The sequence below is a fragment of the Epinephelus lanceolatus genome, chromosome 5 (genome assembly GCF_041903045.1).
Source record: "Epinephelus lanceolatus isolate andai-2023 chromosome 5, ASM4190304v1, whole genome shotgun sequence".
Lineage (NCBI taxonomy): Eukaryota > Metazoa > Chordata > Actinopteri > Perciformes > Serranidae > Epinephelus > Epinephelus lanceolatus.
The window spans coordinates 42,599,930-42,627,275 of record NC_135738.1 but is presented as its reverse complement, the minus strand read 5'-3'; the positions used below and the strand labels follow the sequence as shown (position 1 = coordinate 42,627,275).

General features: G+C 38.9%; 2 protein-coding genes across 2 annotated transcripts in view; one reads left to right on the top strand and one right to left on the bottom strand.

Annotated features, from left to right (window-relative positions):
• LOC117261642 (synaptic vesicle glycoprotein 2B-like) overlaps positions 1–23,593 on the top strand; it is a 72,316-nt gene extending 48,723 nt beyond the window's left edge. The window contains exons 8-15 of the mRNA XM_033634037.2: positions 1,290–1,403; positions 4,216–4,304; positions 4,592–4,667; positions 4,846–4,934; positions 8,836–8,969; positions 12,892–13,092; positions 14,622–14,781; positions 14,991–23,593. Coding sequence (XP_033489928.1) covers positions 1,290–1,403; positions 4,216–4,304; positions 4,592–4,667; positions 4,846–4,934; positions 8,836–8,969; positions 12,892–13,092; positions 14,622–14,781; positions 14,991–15,174 — 1,047 coding nt within the window. The 3' untranslated portion in view covers positions 15,175–23,593. The remainder of the gene's footprint in view (positions 1–1,289; positions 1,404–4,215; positions 4,305–4,591; positions 4,668–4,845; positions 4,935–8,835; positions 8,970–12,891; positions 13,093–14,621; positions 14,782–14,990) is intronic.
• LOC117261603 (aminopeptidase Ey-like) overlaps positions 22,380–27,346 on the bottom strand; it is a 32,524-nt gene continuing 27,557 nt past the window's right edge. The window contains exon 23 of the mRNA XM_033633981.2: positions 22,380–27,327. Within this exon, the coding sequence (XP_033489872.2) occupies positions 27,172–27,327 (156 nt within the window). The 3' untranslated portion in view covers positions 22,380–27,171. The remainder of the gene's footprint in view (positions 27,328–27,346) is intronic.

Below are 27,346 nucleotides of genomic sequence, written 5' to 3'. Positions count from 1 at the left end.
CTGTTAACGCTGCTGCCGGGATACAGCTGAGGAGACTGCTAATGCTATGTACCGGGACACTGCTAATGCTGCTTGCCGTGCTGCTGTAACTCAGTCGTACTGATGCTGAGACTCTACTGACTGCGTGACTGGTAGACGGCGGTGGGTGGAGCAACAGGCCAAAACACAAATTCAAAACATAAACATGATTTGCGGACCGTAAAATTTTTTTTTAAATGCGAATATTCTGGCTGTACTATTGTTGTCGGTGAGATCAGTATGTTATATGAACATTATTCCTTAGTCTCTGTGACATATTAGGAGGATTTTATGACTATTTGCTTTAGATTTCTTACATAAGCTCCTTTAAATGTGGGCGGGGTTGTTGTCACTCACTTGTTGTCTTTAGGCCCCTGAGACACCAAGCCAATGGTCGGCTGTCGATCAGTAATGGGCCACTGGTGAACGTTTGTTGCTACAGTATTTTGCAATGTGTCCTGCAAAGTTGACACTAGTTGCAGGCCAATTCAGCATGTTGAATCAGGGTCAGACACTGCAAATGCTATCTGTGAATGATAATCACTGTAACTGGCAGTTGAGCTCAGTGAGAAGAGAAACGTAATTGAGCAAACACACAGCTAATGTCAAGAGGGCATGAGATAGAAATTATTACGAAATTATTATATTCGATAAGATTCTTTTCTTTAGCACACTGAGCGCTTTGGCAGAAAAGGTTTGTTATTGTTTGTGTTGCACAGTAAATAACATCATCATGGCTCTGTTCAAATGTGACAAAAAAGCTTAGAACTGTTACAAATTAAGAATCAGGCCGTCTTTGCATCAGAGCAGAAAGAAGGCTGAAGCCACCCTTTCATCATCTGGTTGCTATCAGATTTAATCTGATGTGATTTCACTATGTTATCAGTACCTTTTTAAATAATAGTCTAAAATGCTGTTCCTACAACCTCTGTGAAGAATGATAGTTTAATTCATTCATTTTTCAACACTATATATTTTTTCCCCTGCCTGACAAATTAGTGGTAGTGACTACATTCTGATTGTGCAAGTTTCATTTCTAAGTCAATAGCCTATATTATATTTTTAGATATCTGAAGAGCTGACAAGAGCTGACTTGATTTTTTTCCTTCCTTGAAATAAGAGAAAATAACAACTAAAATCTTCCCCTGGGATTAGGTGTATGATCCAGCAGACAAGACCTCATACTGATGTTAAAAGCATGTCTGTCATATTCATGAGAAGCCACGTGAACAAAAATCAAATGTTCTTTTAAATCTCTTTTATCTTCTCAGGTGACTCACATCAAGGCTCCTAAGACAGCAGAGGATGAGTTTATTGAGATTCAGAGTGCTACAGGAACAGCTGTACAACGATGGGCTGTACGCTCACTAACACTCTGTAAACTGGTATGTATTACATTCCCAATACAAGAAGGGATTAGAGCTGGAAACATGTTGGCTCAGTGGTTAAGACTGTGGTTAGGGCCGAGGCCTCAAAGGAGGTTGGATGTAGGTTTGTTTTTGTACGCTTCTCTTGTTTGCCTTTCTCCCTCCAGAGTACATGACAAGACTAGCAGACCAAAGGACTAATACAAATCAAATTGTGTTTGCAAAGTGATGGCGTGTCCTCACTGTTTAACTCTGACAGTACATGCTGGGATTCTGGAATTAGCCAACATGACTGTAGTTTTTCTTGGGTCTTCTTGTAGAAGACACTGGGGTCTTCAGTAAGACTTAAGGCCTGGTGTTACCCATAGACTGTATAAAATCATGGACATAGCCATGTGATGTGACCCATGGGTTTATGGACTCCTGTTTTGAAGCTTCAAGTTTGGCATTTTGGCTGTCACCATCTTGGATTTTGGAGCAAGATGTGACCATATTTTGACGAGAAGGTGGAGCTGTGGAGGAGTGAGGGGTGGATCTGACTGAGAGCCCAATGACACTGTCTGCAGACAATCACTCAAAGCAGTGATGGCCTTGCTATGAATACATGTAGCTTAACTATCCCTTAAAGGGATAGTTGGGTTTTTTTGAAGTGGGGCTATATAGTATAGTATATATAGTGTATTAGATACACTGACTGGCAGTTGGCACGTTCCAAAGATAGTGGTGGGCATGCTCCTTGTTTAAAGGAACAGACAGGACTAGCACCCCAGAAGCTCAGCAATACATTGCTCTGCATGACGATTAGCAGCAAAACATATGTTAGCTACTTAAAAAAGGCCTACCTAAAAAAATCAATATCAGTCCAAGTAGACGCTAAATTTAGAACATTTTCACCACTTTACCTTGCCATCAGACAGCCCTTTCCATTGGCACTACATTTTCTCAACCGTATGACCTCCATGTTCCTAAGCAAAAACAACCAACTGTGCTGTGCACTTCATTTTGCCGCAGAACAGCTGTTCAGGTCAGACTAAGCAGTTTATGGAGGAGACAACATGTACAAGAAAAAATAAATAAAATAAATAACATCAAAATGCTGTTCACTTTGAGACAAAAGGATCCCTTTGTAAACCGGGGTATACAGAAAAATAACCTTTACTGATATTGACTTTTTTTTAACTAAGCCTTTTTAAGTGCCTAAAGTACATTTTGCTGAAAACCCTAGTCCACAACAATCCATTGCTGAGCTTCTGGGGTGTTGGTGCTGTCTGTTTCCTCAAAAAGGGAGCGTGCCGACTGCCATCTACTGTATGTAATGCATTGACTACAGTGACTATAGATAAGTATCTCATAAAGCCCTACTTCAAAAAACCTTGAACTATATTTAAATGGGTGTGGGTAAAAATTCAGCCCCTGTACAGAACAGGAAAGTTAGAGACCAGAGACCTTTTTTATTGTCCCAGGCTGTAAACATGTTTATTTCTGTTGTTAAGTTGGGCATTTTAACAAAGGGGTCTATGGATATTGACAGGCTTTTGAAGCCAGCCTCAAGTGGTCATTGAAGGAACTGCAGTTTTTGGTACTTACATGTTGGCTTCATTTTTAGCACTGGATGTTGCCACTTGGTCACACCAGAGAGAGGTACACCGGAATTAATCTAAACATCTTTGTGAAATATTTGGCTCTAAAAGCTTGGTGACAAAGTGGTTAAATTGCAGGGCTAGTTGGTGAACTACTGTAGCTGATGACCTAAGCACAAACTTGCTAAAGGGCTATCGCTATTCAATTACAATAGCTGCTGCAGATTCTCTCTACTGTTCTGTTTACTCCCACTCATATTTTTGTAAACCGTTTCCTTTAATAACTTATTTGACTCATAACCAATACCGATATCGATGTATCCACTTTTTTCCCACCAACACCAAAAATGATCATGAAATCCACGGTGGAATTAACATGGAGATGGCAGATGGAGACACAAAATAGAAAGCTTTTAAATGTATGTAATATTCATTCATTGTGAAAATTAAGAAAAAGCATGTTGGCCGATTCTAACAGTTCATTTAAAACAGATATTGGCCGATACTGACGATGTGCATCCCTACAATATAACATATTTTTCTTTTTTCCCTGATGGTCTAATTAAGTGCTAAATTTGTTGCCCTTTTTTAAAATAGATTTGCTAAGAGGGTCTTAAAAGTCTCTAAATCTAGCGAGAAAATTGCTAAGTTGGGAACACTGAAAGCAAACACTACATAACCCTCCTCCACATTGGACTTTCCAACTCTCCCTCCTCTGCAAGTCAGCACTGTCAAGAGTGCTTGCTGCTTGTCAATGCTGCGAATTTGTGGGTCAAAGTTCGCTAAAGTTGAACTTGACACGAAAAATGTGGGCAGATTTCTTCATATTCAGATCCAATTATGCACTGGACTGAATATGTAAGTGTGACTAGGCCTTTATCCTGTCCGTCTACACTTGAGAGAATTAAATACTGTAATATGTAATTTGCTATCTTGTGAGTATAACAATGCTACTGGTAAATTTCACATTTTCAATTTAAGTTTAGGATTGAGTTAGGCACAACTTCTTGGATGGATGCAACAGTTTCAAATGCCATCAGATACTCAAAATACTACACAACTTGAAATGGTCAAGCTCAGGGATATTTTCTTATTTAATAAAACCAAGACACAGGGGTCTTCACCCAACCGTAACTGTAAAACAAACCTTATTTTGGAATCATATTGTTAAGAGATAGCAAACACCCAGTAGCACGTACGGTAATACTGTATAAAGTGGTTCACTGCTGTTATGTGTGTATCTGTCCCAGGTGCTGAGGAATGTAGCATCACTCCTGTCTGCAGAACTGAGGTTCGCTACACTCTTCATGGCCATCATCTGGTTCTGCATGGCTTTCAGGTTAGTACACAATGTCAAAATATTACATCACCATCCAGGTTGATAAGGAACAGCAGCATGGTATATGTAGGCGTCTCAGACGGCCTGTCGGTCCACAGGGACACAACAAAGAGCAAAGCTGTTTCAAAAATAAAAACTCAAAAAATTATTTATACAGCAGAGGAACAAGAGTCTAATCCCTGATGTGATAGAAAGCTGCAGTCTTTCTGTTAGGGTTGCGGTTACATTCTGGTTGTTTATGCACCTTTTAATGATTAAGTTTTCTCTCGATTTGCATTTTGTTACAGTTACTATGGTCTGTCTGTTTGGTTCCCTGACATGATCAAACACCTTCAGTATGAGGAATACGAGTCCAAGGTCAAGGTAAAGTGAATGACAACTGATGCAACTCATAGAAACACAGATCAGTTTGTCCTGCTTTGGTGACAGCAAGAGATTTTAATCTTTACTGATAAGCATATCCATGGTTTAAATTGACATTGTTTGGTTTTAAAATACCTGCGCAGAAAATTGATTCATGTTGTTTTCTCTCTCTGTTTAGGTGTTCCATAGAGAACGAGTGAAGAACTTCCATTTTAATTTTTCTTTAGAGAACCAGATTCATAAAGAAGGGGAATACATCAATGACAAGTAAGTCTCACTGTATCACCCTCTGAACACAATGCAAACAGAGAGATTTACCACAGGTTTGAGGTTTACATGCTGAGGTATAGTGTACTTAAATATTTCATAGCAAATAAAGCATCTGCTAAAAGAAAACCCACCATCTTTATTGACTAAATTCATACCATCCTGTTCTGATTCTCAGATCATCAAATACCAATGCTTTGTCTCACCCCTCAGCAGCTAATACCCATGCACAGGGCACCCTTTAGCATCTGTATGCACAGTGGTCTTAATATGCAGTCAACATTGTGTTAGGTTTAGGCAATAAATTACTTGGTTAGTAGTGATGTACAATTTTAAAGATGGGTAAGTAACCTACATGCTGTCTATCTGTCATTTGTACTTTTTACAAGAGAAAACATGTTTTATATTGTGATATTTATTGGAAATGGACATACAATATAGGACATACAATATAGTCAACAGTAAGTAGGTCATTACCAGAAACTTTCAGCTCCAGTTTATGGTTCGGGTTTGGGCCATTGATCAACGCATGTTTATGGGTCAGGCAGAATGGGAAGGCACTCATAACTGGCCAGGTTGATGTGGGTTTTAAAAACCCTCACCCATGCATAACTGTTAGTTAGGGTTATGGTTATTATGTTTTGACTTAAAATAGTACATTTGTTATGGGGTTCTGGATAGATGTAATGTGACATAAATAATGTGACGCCCATACTTCAGTTATGTTAAAACAACAGTGACTATGAGTTCCACATGGGACACCAACAGTGGTCTCCTGGGTGAAAGTCCAGTGTTTGTTTTTGTTTGTGTCTTGCTCTTTTTACTATGTAATTTGCTCTCAACATCAAATATCGTAGCAAACAGGTTTACGCTGGAGTCAGCTGAAAGCCCAATGCATCGCTGAAAGGTGCCTTTGGCAGCAGTAACACACATCAAGAAGTCTGACAAAGTGTTGGTATTTGACAACCTGGGAATGACAATGGGATTTCATATCACATAGCCAACGCAGAAATGAGAAAAATTGTTTCTTTATTCTTCTCTCCAACAGCTTGCAAAGTAAAAAAGGAAAAAAAAATACATATTTTTTACTACTGTATGTTACTATGTAATTGTTTCTATATAGTATAGTATAGTATACAATGTATAAGTATATGTTTAGTGCATAGTTTGTACATAAAATGGCTGTTGTGGGCCTGTTCAGTGTTAAATTGTCAGTAGGGAAGTAAATTTACACTCGTGAAAACCATCATCAGTTAAGTTACTGACCAGAAATCATATTGTATGACCTCTGTATGGCATTTTTCTCTGTTATTGCATTTATTATGAATTAAGTGAAGCTACAGGGCTTTCTAACACATGGTTTCTTGGTCTTTTGGTGGAATTGGAATGCCTGTACCTTTTTACATATGCTTTGTGCTGAAACATGCTTAGCTTTCAATAGTTATGCACAACCCCACTTTACCTTTTTGGAAGTAGTCAGCAGTGTGTGGCTGGTCATAGCCTTCTCTTTAAGACAGCTACAGTGTCACCAACACCTTACCTCAGTAAACATAAGCATTAATAGGTCTATCAGTCACTTCATTCTCAGTTATGTTGTTATCGGAAACTGTTATGCATGCCGTGTTTTGTTGTATGTGTTGTATGTGATGCCTTGGAGCTCATAAAACATTAGCAATATGTCTACAGGTAATCACTTACTGCATTTGCTAATGGTCAGGTCAAACAAACATTGAATTACATTGTGAAGACAGTAAACCATGACAGGTTTATAAAGGCTTCACACGTTTATTTTAAACAGTATACTTTTATTTTGTATACATGCATACGCCAAAGGTTTATTATCTATATATGGGTGAAGATAGTTAAGATACGCCCCCTGACTTTGTTAGAATCCCATAAATCCCTGTTAGCTCAATGTTTTAAAATGAAGCTGTGCATGAAAGTGTATGCAGCTGTGGCAGGACAGAAGCCCCTCTACACATAATCAGCAGCAGAGTTGCTTAAGTTTCACCATTGACCTTAGTTTTTTTGTGATCTTCCAATGTGCAGCTAATCATTTGACACCTGAATGTGCATGTTAGTCCTGTGCCTCCTTGCAGTTCATCCTCACAAAATATGTATGTGGGATCCATGTGGGTAGGCTGAAAAATGGGCTTGATATGGGATTGTCCATGAGTTCCGTATTGACCCCATGCTAATTGCCCACATGGGTGGGTTTACTCAAGTGGGCTCCACATGGATTATGCTAGGGCTACCTGGGTAGCAACTCTGTATGGGCCCAAAATGCACACCTTATCTGGAGCTAATTTAGGTAAACTCATCCTTGTAGGTAATTGGCATGGGGCCATTATGGAACCTGTGAACAATCTCATATAGTGCCTATTTTTCAACCCATTTACAATTCACACGGGCCCTTCATATAAATGTTGGTTGGTTCATTACATAGAAATAGAAAAAAATGCAAACAAAACCACACTTTTCATTCTAGGCCTCTTGAGCCTCCATGTGTAGATGACCTACAGTAAGGGTTGTTCTTTACTGAGGTATATATGATTTGACCATATTTGCCGTGTGTGAGGACTGTGCCTGCATATACTCTGATAGCTCAGTGAGACAGATTTTAAAATTTAGCAGAAACCTCAAATGCTAATTGCTCCCTGTATAGCCTATTCATGAATGTTCATGAATTCATGAAGGTTTTTTCTCAAGATGAAGGAGTATGCAGCTAACCCTACCACTAGCTGCTAGCTTAGTTAGCACGGTGCATTTACAGCTATGGTAGTAATGCTAAAACTGATAATTTTCACACAGGCTTAAAACCATTTGCAACCAAACCCTGAACAAGATTTTTTAGGTGACTAGAATGTTACAATTAACTTTCATGAACTGAAGACTCACTGAAATAGCAACAGGTACAGCTATGACTGTACTCATTGCATCTGCGATTACGCCATGGTTACCCAACCAATGTTGACGCCATGGCAGTGACTCAGTGGATGGCACCCACCTGTCACTGAAAGCAGCCACATCCTTGATTATGCATTACTTTACAGCCTTAATAACATTTAAGTGGGTGCGTTATCTAAAAGTTCAGCCCCTGTACAGTTGTTTTGAACAGGGTATTTAGTTAAAGAGACCGAAACTGATTTTGAAAACACGTTTATTTCTGTTGTAAAGTTGGGCATTTTAACATGAGGATGTATGGGGACTGGCTCACTTCTGGAGCCAGCCTCAAGTGGTCATTAGAGGTGCTGCCGTTTTTGGCACTTTCATGTTGGCTTTATTTTTTAGCCTTGGAGGTCAGTGATTGGTAATCGCCTGAGTTCATGGCAGTTACAGCTAATCATTGTCCTTTCCATTGTATGCTACAATTCATTCAATCAGAACAGCTCTTGGACACAGATTGGACCACTACAGTTGCATGCACTTAGTTGAGTCTCAAAGTGGTGAGCTGGGAGGAAACTTCGGAACCAGGGATTGTTATTGGGTTTTATAACAAAATGAGGGGGCAAGAACACTTTACCTCTGTGAGAGAACATTTTTAGTGTAGATATACAGTATATTACATTACTGTATATTATTTAACTTCTATGCTTTTTGCAGAATTGAAACAGACAGAAGGGGGCAAACTTTAAATTCAGAGTGAATATAATAACTAATAGAGCTGTCACTGAATATATCATATTGCCATGGAGATGATCATTCCACCGTTTTGACTCCAACACACTGTTTACATTAATGCTTATTTCCATGGCAGTATTATCAGTGGTGGCCATCTTGGATTTAGAGCACTTGAGCCCATTCTGTCCTTTCTAATTCTGTGCTCCCACAGCAATAGAAGTGAGAGTCCATGTTTTTTTTGTCTGTTGGTTTGTGTGTGTGTCCCATCCCATCCCCATAGGTTCATCAGTATAGAGATGAAGTCAGTGAAGTTTGAGAACTCACTGTTTGAAGACTGTCACTTTGAAGACATCAAGTCCACAGACACTGTGTTTGAGAACTGCACCATCCATTCCACTGTCTTCTATAATACAGGTAGGTTCAGCCGGAGCAGGAGCCTGGAGGACAAAGGATGCAGGGTAGAGATCAAATGTATGTTGGATTAAATCAAAAGCTGTACTCACAGGACCAAATGCCAGCCCATCATTGTCCAGTGTGGAGTTACATGGACCACACTTGAAAAAAAAACTGTGAACTGGCTCTATCTTAACCTTGGTTGCCTTTAAGTAGGTTGCCATTGGGTCCACGGTGGGAAAACAAGTGAGCCCCGTGTGAGCCATTACTCTGAGGCACCTTAGTTGATAAAAGAATAGACAGGAATCAGAACAAAAAGCTGCATTGTTCCTGACATGTTTAACCATTCAAAACCAGAAATTGTTAACAAGTATTTGCAATGCTCACATCATACTCAATATGAAACATGATGTTTCCCTATTAGACATGTCATATTGACAGCACTGCATTGCAAAGCCACAATACTTGTTATCCCTAACCTATACAGATGGTGGGCTGCTGAGGCATTAGAGTGTTTATCTAACCCACAATAAATGCTTTAATAACATTCTGCCAATCTGATTCTGCCTGTAAGTTGATTCAAATCTGAGCTTTCTGGTAGAGTTCTGACCATTGTTGGCAAAAGTTTCATTCATTCATTTAAGTAACTTTATGATGATTAAAGGTATCTCACAATGATAAATGCTAGACCCCCTGAAAATCACTGCATAAATACATATCGATGTCCATTTTTATGCAGATATAAAAACTCTGTACTCTTGTGCATTTCAAAAGACTACAGAGCTTTGATGTTCCTGTAATCAACTTTATATATTGATAATAGAAATCTAACAGATAGATAGATAGATTTTGACAGGCTCAGATTGCTATTAGAAGTTAGGGATGGGTGATATATTGAATATACTCGATGTATCGTGGCTTGTTCCACATGGGATATATATAAAATGACTATATCATGAACATTGAGTATAAATGGTCACATCATTTTTTTGGGCCATTGGCATGAGACTCTCTTCGACATCTCGGTTCTCTTGCTCCCCTCTGTGGCTCACATAAAGAAAGACTCACAAACATGATTCGTCAGTCACAGACACATTCCTCTGTCCATCCAGATCCCTTTCCCCCATGCGATTGTGTTAACAGGCTAGGTGTTCTTCTCATCTGCAGGGCTCCAGACCACTACTACATTTTGTCACATTTCAGACCACAGAGTTCCACTGCAACTTGCAAATGTTATTAATATGTGGACTAGAGAGCTGTTTATTGGTGCCGTGGTAACTTTATGAGATTAACAATAGCATAAGCAGAGGAAGTATGTGTCTTTTTACCTATAGATCTCCATATTTAGTCACACTTTGCGACTATGGAGCACCAGTGTGACCTGCAAATAATTACATAAACTGTGGAGCTGTTAGTTTGTTTCCAGCTCACAGTGAATTAATCCTCGCATTTAACAACACCGTGGTAATAGTTTAACTTTCTGCTACCTGCTAACATGTGAAGTTCAAGTTCAAGTACAAGTTCACAGCAACAACATCACCGCAGCCTGAGCCAGAATACTTTATTTAATTTAATTAAAATAGTATTTTTTTTAACTCTATTATAACAGTACTTTGATTATTTATTATTAAATGATGACAGTAGCTAAATTGTATGTTATTGTAACTTGAGTGCATTTAATAATTATGATAATAGTTATTGAAAATATTGCGATATATATCGTGTATCACAATACAGCCTAAAAATATCTCAATATTATTTTTAAACCATATCGCCCAGCCCTATTATAAGTGTCTGACAACATTAAAAGACAAGAAAAGGATCCCTACAGTCAGTCAGTCAGTCCCTTTTTTAAAAGAGTAAGATCTTTTTTGTTGGACCAGAAACAGCCCCACAATCACCTTTGCCTAACCCACCAGACTCCATTTAAATCAACAGTACTTTTAGCGTGTATAGATCGAGCATATTTTCACATTGGGTGATTTAAGATTTATTTCACCCAACCAGAGTTGATGATTCTGATGAACAGTAGAAATTCTAACCTAGCAGCTTTTGTGAGTTTTATTTTGTTTCTGTCAACTTGAAGTGTGTTTTACGATGACAAAATAACTGTTTATTTAAATAGAGTCTGGTGGGTTTGGCTATGGCGATTTCAGGGCTGTTTCTGGTTAAACAAAAAGGATCTTACTCTTTAACAAAAAGGCTGACCTCTGTAGTGATCCTTTCCATAAGCTGTCAGACACTTGAAATAATAGTCTGAACAAGACAGTGACAAAAACAAGCACTTTTAGTGGACGTACATTGACGATGCAAACAAGTCCCTAATGATTACATCGCAGTCTGTCTGCAGGCTGCAGCCCTCTTGCTCAATACTGGAATGTAAATTAAAAATCTTTGTTCCCATTAGTCACTTCAACACAAAAACATGGGAAAATAGAGTCCAGTTTGAAAAAAACTTAACCTTCAACAGAGATACACAGGATACACAGGATCCTGTGATGCTTTATGGTCATAGGATTCCTCAAGTACTGACCGGTTGTCTAGCTCCAACAGTCCATGTCTCCTTTAGAAATGTGCTGCTATGTGTGTCATAAGGCACTTCGGTTACTTGGGAATTCAGTCCCATGTAATGGCTTCAGTGCAAAACTTCTATCGTTTTTTTATTGTTAATGTGGATAAAACTAAAAACACTGACATGTTTTTCTGCTGCAAATATTATGCAAATAGACCATAAAATACAAATAAGAGTGTGTATTACATGAAAAGTATTTGTATAGGGGCAAGCACAAGTATAGCATGAACGAAAGCCACATAACACTGCAAATTCAAATTCAGACTTTCAGACATTCAAATTCAGACATATCCTGAATCCAGGTTAGGGTTAGGTTGTTATATGAACAGGAACTGCTGACTGCTCAAGCAGCAGGACTTGATGCAGACTTGCCCAAATGTAAAGAAATCGGCTATAGGCTATTAAACATGCAGTAACCTTAGATTTAAGTTCAATATTCAGACATTCAGTGAGGCTCATCCTCGATAACTTTTCATCAGTTTTCACCTGATCTGTTCAATGCAGGATAAAACTTGACTGATGTTATTTTTACCTCATGATCCAATATTGGAACCTTTCATGACTTGACAGAAGATGGGAAACTGAGGAGCTTAAGTGCACTCAGAAGTGTATGAATGGATCAAGAGAGCTTTTGAGATGTTGGTAAATAGCTTTCTCAGTTTTAAATAGATATTTCAAACTAAATGTATTTCCTCCCATTGCATGCACAGTCTTTTTTTTATGATGCAATGGGGCCTCATTACCTGTTGTGGCCCCCACTTTTTGTTAATAGACAAAACAATAGATACATCAGGCCAACTTTCATCCAGTGTTAACACAATCTTCAGTTTGTATGGCAAAACATGCAATATGACCCAATACAATTCTGTATTTAGACTCATTCTAGCCCTTTTCCTTTTTTCTTTTGTTGATGGTCAGGGTTAAAATACAAATTAGGTTTTAGTATTTGATTAATTCAGACACATGTTTGATTTTTTTTTCTTTTTGGTAGCTAAAGAATTTAATGCAGAAAATGAAGCAGGCTATATTGTTTGTGACATGTCAGATAGATATCACGCTCACTTTCAACAGAGATCTGAATACAGATATTATTGTATGATTCAGATACAGATAGTAGTTTTTAGTAGTATTTGCAATGCCCATCCAGATTATTCATGACTACATGATTGTTCACTAAAACTGTTTTAACTTTAGTTAATGATCCCAGTCGGAAAATATCAGCAATAAAGATGAACCTTAAAAAAAAAAAATCCATCAAAATTTGAATTGAATATACCCTGACAGATGTTCAGTTTCACTGAATCAGGCTCTACAGCTGATCCTCTATCATAGGTTTCATGTCATGTTTCATGATCTTCCTTTTCTCTGTAGACCTGTGGGAGGAGAATTTCATTGATTGCAGGATAGAGAACACCACCTTTGAGCACAATAAACATGGCTGCCATCTGGACACTGTTGAGGAGAATGATGTCCTCATTTACCTGGTCAGCTTCCTTGGCAGTCTGGCTGTGTTGCCAGGCAACATCATCTCTGCTCTCTTCATGGAGAAGATTGGCAGGGTCAAGATTATAGGTGAGTTCAAGAAATTTGTTACCCTTTACTGATGATGTTTTGAATTTTACATATGATCCACACATGGTATTACATTTGTGTGTATCTGTGTGTAGAAACATTTTTTATTTATTTATTTTTTGTTATTATTATAATTAATCATTATGGTGATCTTTTAAGTGTGACCTGGCTAAGACAGCAGTGTAAGAAAAAAATAGCCAGTAACAACACAATAAAAAAAAAAAAAAAGATTTCCAGTAACATGTAGAAATACTCGAACACCTACACACAATAACAAGAACCAGCCAATTCATTCATTCTTGTACTTATGAGAGCTTTAAAATCAGACAGAGAGACCAAATCATTTAGGAGCAGAGCACATGAAAGCTTTCTTTCCCTGCTTAGGCCAGGCACTAGGAACAGACAGTAAAAATAAATCTTGAGCTCTCAAACTATAGTTACAGTCAGATTTTTAGCCCCATAGGTTGCTGTTGGGTTGAAAACAGTCAAGTTGCAAATGAAGCACTTCCCACAGGCTGCAACAAACTTTTTCATATTAGAGGTGTCTCTCTTTGTCTGTTCAGTCATGGCTGCTTAAAGGAGCTCGATTTGATATTCACAGCATTAATATAGCAACAAACCATTATTTGCTCTGTAAAGATATCGTGGAGTTATACACCTGCTTACACCTTGTATTAACATGCGTCCTGGGTGATTGGAACACAAGTGGACAGCCCTAAGTATAGGTGTGAATGCACCAAATGCATCCTCAATGCATGCACCACATTCATAGGAGGTCTGAGCTGCATATGGCCACATTCTTACAGCGCTGTGTAAACTCATATGTCCTGGGCCACATAGAAGGACTGCCGACTCAGCTGATGTCCTTGCTTATCCTCGTCTGTTACTGCTGCCCTAAAGCCGCTGACTACTGGTCAGTTAAACGTCTGCCCAGTTAGCACAGGCTAACACCGACACTGAAATGGCTCGATTCTGTCATTAAACCGTTATTTTTTCCCAGTTCCCCGCAGGGATTTCTGAATAACTCTTAGCCATGTGATGCTGACCTTTTGCCTTGTCACTGTCTGTGTGCCGATGGACTCTCTCCAGCTGTCCCAGGCATGGAGCTCACACTCCTGCAGCAGTTGTTCTCTCTACGAGGCAGCAGGACCACCAGGTGCACTTGTCTCATGATAAACAGAAAAAGAAAGAGAGCTCTACAATGATGGTGCCCTGTGGCGTCAGGGGGAAATGCGGGACAACAACATAGGTTAAGGGCGTGAAAGTCCAAGCAGGGAAGGTGGGAGTGGTGGATGGGTCCAACAACCACCAGCTTTCACCCAGGAGGACAGGATTTGCTTCCTGTGTGATTTTAAAGCCAGAGCTCCTTTAAATTCTTGCTAGCCAGCTTTTTTCAGTTTTTTTTGCATCAGTCCAGAAAACAGGAACAGAAAAGAGGTATTCTGTTGAGAAAACATATAATTGACCTGTATATGATTCAATTTCGAGCCTCTACATTATTCAATATAGTGATTCTGTGATCTCCTCAGGTGGCTCCATGCTCATCTCAGCGGGCTGTACCTTCTTCCTGTTTCTGAGCTTCAGCCAGGCAGCGATCATTGCCTTGCAGTGTCTGTTCTGTGGCGTCAGTGTAGCTGCATGGAACGGCATCGAGGTGGTGACTGTAGAGCTGTACCCTACTTCTAAAAGGTACCACACCTTTATTGTTACGGCTCTGTTGATATTCTTTATTTTTATAATGTATGTGTCAGATGAAGATGAACAATTCTGATTTAGTGCACAAATGTATCATGAAAACTTGTCAATGTGACAAAAATGTCAAGTTTACAGATCTTTAAAATCAAAATACTGGTGATTCAGGTTCAATACAGTGGTCATGTCATGTGTCTGTCTCTCAGGGCCACAGCATTTGGCGTGCTGAACGCTCTGTGTAAGCTGGCAGCGGTGCTTGGCAGCTCCATCTTCGCCAGCTTCGTGGGTATCACCAAAGCCATCCCTATCCTGCTGTCCTTTGCTGCATTAGTGTGTGGTGGCCTGGTGGCCCTTAAACTGCCTGACACACGAGAGAAAATCCTCCAGTGAGGTGATGTGAGATCTGGAGGTGGGAGCCATAAGGGGAGGGAGAGGCCAAAACATACAGTATGTGCTTAATGTTGGAAGCTTTCTGAATTGATTTTGACTTCACTCTGCATTTTAAAGAAAGCAAGAATGGAAACAGCTTAAATGTAAAATGCCAAGCTCTAATTTTTTAAGCAAAGTCTTTTCATTTTGTACAGGTTTGTGGCAGGTAGAGGGGTTCAGGTATACACAACTGTCAGTGTTCAACTGGAAACTGAGAATTTGTTTTCTGTTAAAGAAAGTGTTGTTCTTTAATGATGAATGACTTTACTAAGGTACACTGGATTTACTAACCTCATGTTTATGATGTGAGTGAAGAATATTATTTTTGTGTCTAACTTAAGGCGTAAATCAGATGATCTAACTGGCTGTCACATCCTGTGCTTCTTGTTTTGTTGGGGTTTTTTTTTGGCCAGTGGTTCCATGCATGATAGGGACTGATTCAGATCCTGGCCAAATGTTCTCTGTGACACTTTTTAGGCTTGATGTAGCAAAGGAAGACAAAACAGGACAAAAAAGATTCATACTGATATCTGGATTTCAGAAATCTCTATTTTGCATATTTCAGGGCTGTACACAGTTAAAAATGTGCGGATATCAATAGAGCGCAAAAAATGCAAACACTGTGTTGGACTCCTCAGTGCAGAATGAGGTGTGCATACTGGCTCATCATATATGTAGGTCACTCTTACAGGTGCACCTGGTCAGGAAAGGACAAGAATTTCCAGATAGAAGCTCACACACACTTTTCAATCAATTCCTTAATAGGGGATATCCAAACGAAGTCTTGGATCAGGCATTTGTTAAGGCCTATGTTAGAAACAGAAATTAATTACTGACCAAAAGTAAATCTCAAAAGTCCAAAACCTTCTCTTGTGTATTCAACACTACCTGTTCACCACTTGGGCATGACATATGCAGTGTTATGAGAAAACAGTGGAATATTCTATCTAGGGTAGTCCATCAACATGGTTAAGGAAATCTGCACTTAATTGAAAGTGTTTGAGATGATTTGAGCTTTGTGACAATGCGAGTTATCCTGGTGGAGGTAGCCTTTAAAAGATGGGCACACTGTGGTCATAAAGGGATGGACACAGTCAGCAGCAATACTCAGGTAGGCTGTGGCGTTTAAATAATGCTCAGTTGGTACTAAGAGGCCCAAAGTGTGCCAAGAAAATATCCCCCACACCATTACACCACCAGCACCTGCCTGAACCGTTGATACAAAGCAGGATGGATCCATGCTTTCATGTTGTTTACGCCAAATTCTGACCCTACCATCTGAATGTCGCAGCAGAAATTGAGACTCATCTGCACCTTTGAGATGGTTGTGCATGAAAATCCCAGTACATCAACAGTTTCCAAAATACTCAGACCAGTTCATATGGCACCAACAACCATGCCACGCTCAAAGTCACTTAAATCACCTTTCTTTTGAACTTCAGCAGTTTGTCTTGACCATGTCTCCATGCCTAAATGCTTTGAGTTGCTGCCACATGATTGGCTGATTAGCTATTTGCGTTGACAAGCAGCTGAACAGATGTACCTAACAGAGTGGCTGATGAGTGTATGCATGTATGTACCAGCATTTGTTTGAGACTACGCTTTGTAGTGCTTGCTATTGGACTTGTAATTATGTAGCCTGTTGGTAATTGTCTTAATTAGTGCTTAATGAATCTGCCGATGACTGAGCAGGTGCATCTGTACGAGTGACCTACATATATGATAAACCAGTATTCTGCACTGAGGAAAGTCCAACATGGACTGAAACGTTTGCACTTTTTGTACTTTATGCACATTTTTAACTGTCAGTACAGCCCCTCAAAATGCAACATAGAGATTTTTGAAATCCAGGCTTCAGTCTGAATCTTTCTTTGTTTTGTGTGCAAGTCTTCATTTGCTACATTGTGACATTTCTCTGACATCCACTCCAGAAAAGAAGTCTAACATAGGACAGTTTATTAGGGCGCAACTCAACTCATGCCTACCACCATTTTAAGCTCGACGGCAATTAAAGCAAATAACCCTAAATCTTGTGTGCTGAAATTGTGAAAGAAGCTTGTTGCAGTTTGGAGTCCACAGAGGTTAAAGTTCCCCTCTACTTTGTATATCAGCTATACTTGAAAACATTGTTCCTGCAGTGTCATTAACAGACGTGGTGAACTAATAACTCCATTCAGCTCGCCCAACTGTCATTTGTCAACAATTGACTGTTATCGATGTCTTCTAGTTCTGGCTTGATCTCAGTCAGATATAATGATACTGTACCAATCTGTATCTGTGATCAGTTGTACAAAATCCACTTAAAATTATCAAGTTTAATTTTAACGACTGATATATTTTGAGAATTATTTGGTCGATTTGGAATTTCAAATTTCAAGTCAAACTGAAACTTGAATCCTCATTTTATTGGGTGATATAAACTAATCATACTGCAGATATTGTGAACACTTTTCCATTTTTCAAAGGAGGATAAAACCTTTTTTGTACATGTTTGCAGCAACAGTATAAGCTTCAAGCCTCTGGGTAGCTATAAATTATTTTTCTCTCTTTTTCAAGTTCATATGACGATGTACCATTAGCAATTTAAGGCATTCAACATTTGGGAGCATCCATTGTGTTATTCAGTTTACTGTTTATTCGTCTCAGAAAGTAGAAGTTGGAGCAAGTGCTCCTGTAACAGCCTCATCATTACAAGACCCATGATTCAGATCATGTCACAGAGTAATGTAAGGAGTGCTAACAACATCTGCCCCTGAGCTAGCTGACCATTGGATCTGAAGTGACATTACAAACTACTTTTAGTGTCCAATATTGCACCAATCAAATTACAGTGCAGACACTGTTGGAATGCAGATGGGTGGAAAATACATATCATGATATATGTACAAATTTCTTAGTGAACACGATTGAGATTGTAAATGAATTTTGTGAAACTGAAGATGTTTTTCTGCAACTGCCAACCTCAGTGTGAACTGAAGTTCAGTTAATTGGTTGATAGCTTTTGCCGTACCATTTAGCTCGCAGTTTTTAACATCCTATAGCATCAAACTAATAGAGGGACATAATAGCAATGAATACTGCAGTGGTGTTACTTGAAGTGAAACTATTTATTTGTGTATTGAAGTCCAACAGTTCCTCTGTGTGCTGTATTCTGCATGTGTCCGATCACCTCCCCTCTGGTCTTCAGTCTGCTATCAGTACAGAGTCAGTTGGCTTTACTTACACAGACAACATATTTCTGTTAACAAGAGTTTACATTTACTTTTCTGTGTCTGACCTGGAGTTTTGGATGTACGTATTTTCTAGAACCAATGACAGCAATGTAAACGAGCCCCTGTCGTATTTCTTTTTCCTTCTTAAATTAACTTATTTTCACCTTCAGTCTCAGTTTCCTCTCATGCTTGTTGGGCCTACACTTTTATTGGCACTATTGCACCATCTTGTGGAAGAATTGAAAATCACAGTTTATTTGAGCTTCATTTTTGCACAAACAGTGGCCGAGATCCTGCTGTGGAACCACACACTTCCCTATGTAAAATAAATAAAATGATGAAAATGCTTGGGAATTGAAAATGAGGGTAACTGCCATTTATCATGCAGGGGGAGGACACAAAATTACCTGATGGAAGAAAAATAAAGGCGATTTGAAACCAAGTGCTAGATGATAAGGTCAAAAGAGACGAATCAGGTGAAACATATTTGTCTTTCACCTGATGCATTACAAAGAAAGATAAAAGGTACTTTTTTTCCCAGTACTGCAACCTCTTTTAGCGATAACATGAAATCTGTATCAAGTGTAGACAAACACTGGGGAAAATACTAATCTAGCTCAGTCCAAATGCAAATGGTTTAGATTGCCACCTCAGAACGGCACCTGTTTTTGAAGGAGAACTCACATCAAACTAAAAATGATAGCATTTACTATATGCCCTCAAAAATGCAAACCCAGCCATGAATTTCTGTATTTCTTCTCTTCTCTTCTCTTCTCTTCTCTTCTTTTCTTTAGGGATAAAAGAGTCAGTAGTCTATAACAAAATTAAATGCTTATTCTGCATTAACTATTAAATCTTGGAATAAACCATAGTCTATATATTTAAAAAAAAAAAAATCACACACAAATAATTTCTTATTTTCTTTGACATTTTTGTCATATGTAGGTATGCAAAAATTATTTTTGGTTGATGTTTATGTTGTCTTATGTCAAGTCTCTATTTGATCATGTGATGAGATGACACAATCTGATAGCTAGGTAAGGCCCAAAATCCGTCAAGCCTGACAAGCTGAGCACATCTGCAAGCCCAGCAAGCAGTCATGCCTTTTAAACACTGATGCAGCGGTAAGACAGGACAAAGAAGAAAAGCACAGGAAGAAAAAGTGGCAAAGCTCCCTCAATTAAATTCCTTTGGTTTATTATAGACAGTTGCCAGTGGTGTGTGTGTGTGCACCGTATAACTAGTGACTAGTGTGTATTAGGGACCATCACAATAGCATGCATTGGGGCCCGTTGTAACCAGCTTACGCCACTGGCCAGAGTGTTTGTTCCTCCTTAGCAGAAAGATAATGTGTGCTTCCAGACCTTCCTCTAGCACTGACTCACCGTAGAGAAACGTCTGGCTGTGCAAGACTAGAGAAGATATAATTGAGACTGCTTTGGACTTGTTTAAATAGATTTTGGTTTTTCTTTTAGATTTTTTTTTTTATTTTACTTCTATAAGAAGTAGGCAGTTTCTAAACACATGCTGATCTACAAAATGATCTAAAAATATACAAAAAAGTGTTATACCTTACATAATAAATGGCAGTTTCAGTGCAACTGATGATTGACAGACAGTTCCATTCACAGTCATTTCCATCACTTGAGCTTTAATCAGTTGCGACATATAGTTTCAACATTCATGGCCCTGCTTTTCTTTTTTTCTTTTTTTTGTTACTTCCACTTCTTAGGCTTTGCCCTCTCTCTCTCTATCATCACTCTCTAAAGCAACTCTACAGAAACCAGCGTGGCTACAGTACCAGTGTGTGGAGGATGGATGTGTTATTCTACCTTTCCTGTACAGTTTCATGTTGACTATGTATTTATTACAGAAGGTTTTGTGCTGCAGTTGTGTAAATGATTGCATGTTTGTCTAATGTTTATTCTTTGCTCTGTTTCAATGTGTCTTCAAGTTTGAAATGGTCTGGCTCTGGATTGTGTTATCACAAAAATAAAGAAACAGCTGCAGCACTTTGACACAGATAGAAATGATCACTGGCTGGATTTGCGCTCTGGGCTCGTAACACAGATATATATTGTGTCAACGGTAAGAAGCAACTGCTTGTCTGTTTGTAATGTCTTCCAAAGAGACTCTTTTTGTTTTGGACTGGGGATAGTCTGTTACTGACTAGATGTGGATCTGAGACGGATCCTACCATCCACCTTCCTCTGCTGTTCTTTGCTTCGCTGTGGCGTGATCTTGAGGCTGAAATGTTTACTGTGTCTCCATGTAGGATGAGAAACCACTTTGATGGACTGTTGCTTTGTCTGGCACTATCACTTTATTTTTACGAGATACACACTTACTAGCTGTTTCAGTGACATTTCCTTCATCAGTGAAGAAAAAAAATATTTTGGTTCAGTGTGTGCAGCACATTCTTATTCCCAGAACATCAAATACCAGCATTCTGTCATGCCCCTTGGTGTGTGATATCAACGCCAAAGGCATGCTTTAGCATCTCAATAAGACTAATCCCGACTAAGCCATCTGCAACAGTGGGAGACGCTGAGAGCAACTGATGCAATGTCAATGTTGTTTTGCCTATTGACGTCTTGTTACGTATAAAAAACACACGTAGGGGAGACTGGGGACGGTTGCAACAGTTACTCAGTTACACTTAGACTATGTGGACTACACCAACCAAATTTTTATATATAAACTTACATCTCTCTGCTAATTACCCATACCATTTAAAATGAATACATATGACATATTGTTCACAATATTTATTTGAATGGAAGAAGTCAGATGTTGCAACTGACCTCACCCGATCAGCTGTGACAGAACATCATGTGCTGGCTAGACACATTAACCTTGATGCATGTTAACCATGTCACATAGAAGCCAACTAAACAATGATTCAAACACATTAAGTTTTGATTTATTTATAAACAGTATAAAACAACAAAAATACTTCTCCTGAAAAAAAATTATTTCATATCCCCAAAACATTTTTTTGCAATAAATGCATCAGCAGATGTTGAATGTGTCGTCTAACTGAGCACCTGCAATATGAGTGTCATCACTCTTGCATGTGTCTGATTGAAGAAATAAGAGCTGTTGTAACCGTCCCCACTGTTACCTACCTATTTTAACCCAAAACATAACCTTTTTCCTAATCCTAACTTAGTGGTCTTGTTGCCTAAACCTAACTGCAACGTTACAATGTGTTACCCTGCATCACTGTGGGACACAGAGTGGTGTCACAAAATGCCGGTATTTGATGACCTGGAATTAAGAATGAGTTGGTGGGTCATAGAAATAAAAAGAGAATAAGGAAAAAAGTCACCCTAGGTAAGCTTTAACTGCTGTATGGCCACTGAGTCTCTCCTCAAACGCATACTTGGTTTTGCACAACTGTTAAGCAAAAAAAGTTATGCAAGAAGATGTGTAAAGATTGAAAAGAGAGCACTTGAGAGAGAAATTCAAACCTTGCCAAGTTTTTTTTAAGCACACTGGCACCTTTTAGCTTTTTGTAATCTGAAAATTTAATCGCATTGACGTACAGTTCTCAGATACCTAGATAAAATCAAAAATATCAACAAGACTCATGTCAGTATCAATGAGACTCATACTCATGTACTTCATAGATTGCTGTTTTGCCAGTATGTCATTTTCTTACATAAAAATCTCTCTTTTGACTGAAAGTCTTAGGGGCTTAAAGGGCAGCTTTAGTATTTTACAACTCAGACCCAATTTTCTCATGTTATGTGTCCAAGTAACTAATGGTAACAACAGATTTTGAAACTAGTTCAGTTTTTAGAGAGACTGCTACAGCTGGCAGCAGCCAAACAGGCTGCAACGTTACTACTCAGGGCAATTGTCCATTGTCAGTTTATGTCCACCAAATGTGCTTGTTTTTGAAACTGGGGTTAAGATTGTTATTCTAAGTGTCTGACAACATAATGAAAAGAATCACCACAGAGATAGACCTTTTCTGTTTAAGAGTGAAGTCCTTTGTGTTTAACCAGAAACAGCCTCAAAATTGCCATTGCTAAAGTCACCAGAGTCCATTTAAATAAACAGTAATTTTATTATCGTAAAAAAGACTTTATTCAAAGTTCACGAAAACAAAATAAAACTCACAAAAGCCGCCCTGGTTCATCTTTCCACTGTTCCAATAATCACCAACTCTGGTGTGGTTGAATTAGACTGTTTATTCAGTTAGTTAGATGTAAATGTATGCTGGCTCCACACATGCTAAAATTACTGTTTATTTCAATGGAGTCTGGTGGGTTTGGCAATGGCAATTTTAGGGCTGTTTTAGGTCAAACAAAAAGGATTTTACTCTTCCCAACAAAAGTCCATCTCTGTAAGGATGCTTTCCATAATGTAGTTAGCACTTATAATAACATTCTGAGCCTGTCTGTGGCAAAAACAAGCACTTTTGGTGGACATACATTGAGGGTGTGCTATTGCCCCAAGGGATTATATTGCAGCTTTTTTGGCTGCTACCAACTGCAGCCCACTCACTCAATACTGGACCAGTTTCAAAACTTTTGTTCCCACTAATCACTTAGACACAAACATATGGGAAAACAGGGTTGAAAAATACCAGTCACCCTTTAAGCAATGGTAGGAGCCAGCTGACCTAAAGATGCGTTTGCAACTGCTGGTAACCTTGAAGCTGCTCCTGTAGAAAGCTGAACTGCCACTCAAATGCATTTGCACCATGTGAGTTTTCCTCTGTCCCGGTTGAGGGCAGATTTTATCCTCTTGCGCTGTAACAACATGTTCAGAGTTTCAAGATGGGTTTAAGTTGGACAAAAACTTCTCTGCTTCTCTCTCACACTTTCTGCCACAGTGCCATCTGCAGGATTTCCATTGTATGTACAGTACCATAGCTCCAGTAATAACAGGAAAATTAATACAGTGCATCTTTTTATTGATTCATGTTGTTATTTATTTGGATCTGTTGTATGTGTCTGTCATTGCTGTAATGCAGAGATAAAAGCCAAAATTAGTTTTTTGTTTGAATATAAATCATGGTCTTGTCTTTTCATTGCTGAGGGAGAATTCCTTCAGTGCAAAACTGTTTTGTTGTTTGATTTAATTTCTGTTTGTTACTGTGTGTATTTGTGGCTGTGACAAATCAGACCAATAAAATGAGTTTATCAGTCCACTAACATTTGTTTAGATTTATTACTAATAAAAACACATCTCACATTGAGCAGGGTTTAGACAGCAAATCAAGGACCAAACTCTGGTCATGACATCAAAGCACATAAAAATCAATAATAATAAAAAAAAATAAAAAATCTAATCAAAAAGCCCAGTTGGAATGCAATACTGCATTCACTCAGGAAGGGCAGACAGTTGGATTGATGATTGTCAACAATCATCCCTTCAGGAAGATGAAGATGATTCAGATACAGTATGAATCTGGATGTTTTTTAGTGTCAGAGTTGTAGTCTGAAATCCGGCACTTCAAAAGTGCAATGCCTGTTTAAAACTTGCCTGTTCAGAATGGGCTAATTGCTTGGCCTCAGGCAGGCCCAGGGGAATGGGTGGGCCAGAGGGGACCTGACCCGCCCACACGTGCTGTGCACCCAGTAGCACCTTATCCACCTTATTTTTCACAGAAACACGGAGGCAAAACAGAACACAGCCAGCTTCCGTTTTTTTGTGCAACACTTCCGGTCCAGCACTCTTGACCACTGTGTAAATGGGAATCGCCTTGTTGTTTACCTTGTTGAGTTTAGCTATATATATCACATTTTTCATGTCACTGCATCACCGTTTAGACTAATCTGATGTTTGTAAAGTCTATAAACACAATGGTTGAACAAACATTACTATTTCTGTGTACACGTTTAGTAATTAACATGGTTATCGTAGATTAGCTGGTCTAACCGTTAGCTGTTAGCCATTAGCGGTGTCTGTAATAACTCAATAAACCAGTCCGTGAAAAAAATTTTTTCCAGCGGATGTCTTAGTTACAACATGATTGAGCTAACTGGAGTAGTTTTATGTCGTATCCGACAACGGGAGGCTTTTAACAGATGATGTCCTGATGTTAGCTTTGCTGCTAGTGTTAGCTGTCCCTGTCAGCTGCAGCCACTGATGATTTCTAGATATCGTGATTTCTCAAAACTGAATAAATACCACACATAGCAACACAAAACTGCTTTGCTAGCTCAATCATGTTGTAACGGCTGGATGGTTGATGCGTACATGCTGATTCAGGTGCTATCAGAGCCGATCCGCGCATCACTATGGATTAATGATCAACTCAGTCAATTAAAACAACCCGTCCTGTGTTAGGAGTGTATGTCGCTGACAGAAAGAAAGAAAGAAAGGGAAAAAAAGATAGAAAAGCAGTGTACCCCTCACATATTTATTTCTCACAGTTGCACACACGTTTGGCTGGCATGCAGAAGCACCGTCTGTGTGTCTGTGTGTCGAGGGTGCGAGCCGCAGCTTCAGCTGCTCAGGTAGAGAGGCTGTGTAGCCCAGTGTGTTTTTTCGCTGATTCGGTTCTGCAGGTTCTCTGCTGGTACACTGGAGACAGGGATCAAGCAGTTTGTCTCACTCGGGATAGACTGTGCTTTTTTGGTTCATAGTTTTGATTGACACGCTATTTATTCGCGTTTAGAGGGAATTATTTTTACCAGCAATTACCGGATAACAGAAACATGGGCACAGTTATCTATATAAAATACACAGACTAACTAACTAACTAACTAACTGACTGACTAACATAAACAATTGAAAACTGAAAAAAATTAGCTTGCACCATTAGCTCCGGTAAGGGAAAGCATGAGGGAAAGCGGCTGACCGGAAGTCACACAAAAAAACACGGAAGTTGATCACTATTTACTTCCGTGTTTGAAAATAAGGTGGATAGGGGAGAAAAGTTCGGACGATTCCCAAAAATAGGTAAAAATTAATATAAAATTATTAAACCATCATCATTAAGAATATATTTTTTTCAAATATAGTAATAAAAAAAATTATCTCTGTTACTTATGTTTGGCAGTAAAAGTTAAATATCCCCATTGACCAAAAAGTAAACATCCATATTGACTGACCACCCCCCTGTATCTGCATGAAATGGTTTGGTCTTGCCTTAGCGCACTGATGGTGACGGTGCCTAGTAGCAGTCAGCAGTTGCGCTAGAACGCTACAGTCATCATCATGCTACCTAGTACTACAAGAAAATCCGGTTTTCACAAAAGGAGAGAGAAAGGAGAGAGAGGAGAGGCAAAAGAAAGGGTGTCAATATGTGAGCCAGTTTTTCTCCAAGAAAGGTGGGTAGCCTGTAGTCTGTGAGTGGTAGAAATGAACCTGTTAGCTTAATGTCCATAGTGAAATAAGCTAGCTACAGACTAGGGCCTGGATTTTGGGCTACATCCATGGGTCTTTTTTTTTTTTTTTTTTTTACAGCCAACACATTTAATATGATATAAATTATGAGCTCATACCACACCAGCTGGCCACCATCTTTCTACACTGATATTTGGTTGAATTTAGGTTGTGATGTCAGATACTAAAATTATTGGACAAAATTATTGGACAAATTAAAGGACAATGTCAATGTCAGTTGCCGCAGAATACTGACGACACATGACGTTGATATTTTGTTAGTTTTAAGTTGTGTTTTTAAGTAAACAAACTCCAGCATCTTCCAGTTTTTCTCATGCAAACGTTATCTTGACGTGATAAGGTATGGAGAACAGCACACTTCCTTCTACAGGAAGTAGTGCCTATATGAAACTGCTCACAGGAGAGTAAAAATATGTAATTTAGATTTTTGGGTGAACTGTTCCTTTGAACCCGCATTGTTTTTCCGAATTTCCTAGTTTCCAATTCAACTGTATAAACAAAGGAGTCCTTGATTTATTCTATTATATCTGACAGAAATACTAACTTACCGATGTTGATACAGAGCAGTGGTTCCCCAGCCACAGGGTCCAGATTTCTCCTAAGTCATTAGTTCAAGGTCCACACAGTAGTTAGCGTCATACTTGAGTTTGGCCATGTCATCGAGCTAGTTTGCTGTCTCTGTTAAGTAGCTATAGGTACTCTTCACCAGGAAACAGCACTTCAAAATAAAAGCTCTGTGCTATGTACTTCAAAATACAGTGGGTTTTTTTTGTTTTTGTTTTGACACATTAGCGTCACTTGCTGTCCATTCAGAATGGACCTGCAACCCACTTTTGGACCTTGTCCCACCAGTTAGGAACCACTGATACAGAGCATGATGATTTTATTGAGATATATTATTGTTGCAACAACTGACAGCTGCACAGCCCAGTAAGCTTGTGTTGCTTATATACAGGTAAAAAGATGTCTAGGATTTCCAACTGGGTTACATTTGTTTTTAAGTCACATTTTATTCATTGTTAAAATGACATTTCAACAGATCAGGTTCTTGAGGATTTCATGGCAAACGTTACACACAAGAAGTTGACAAGCGAAAACCTTAAATACACTATATAGAATAATGTTAAATGTTACCATGCAAATGGCATGCCAATGTGTTAATAGTTAAGAGTTTTTCTCCCTCATACAAACCAGGTTAGTCCAAATTTCCCAATTTAAAGAAGTAGCTTTGTTAATCTGTTACTATAGAAATGTAGTTGCTGAAATGTACTCTGTTTGGTCTTTAGAGTGTTTTATCTTTATGTCTTTATCTCCTACCAGTTCCTCTAAACTCTGGTGGCTCCTATCAGTGACTGTGTTTTCACAGTGCCTTTCTCAGCTAATGTCCAGTTTGACTGTTGAACCAGTCCCAGATCCCCTGTTTGTTCTGCTGCAGCCATTTGATGTTAGCTCTTGTCCTCTCCAACGCCTGCTTCACAGCCAGTGTGGCAGATCCAAACTCTGCTGCTCCGTGCTTCTCCACAAACTCCTCCAGCTTGCAGAGAAACATAACA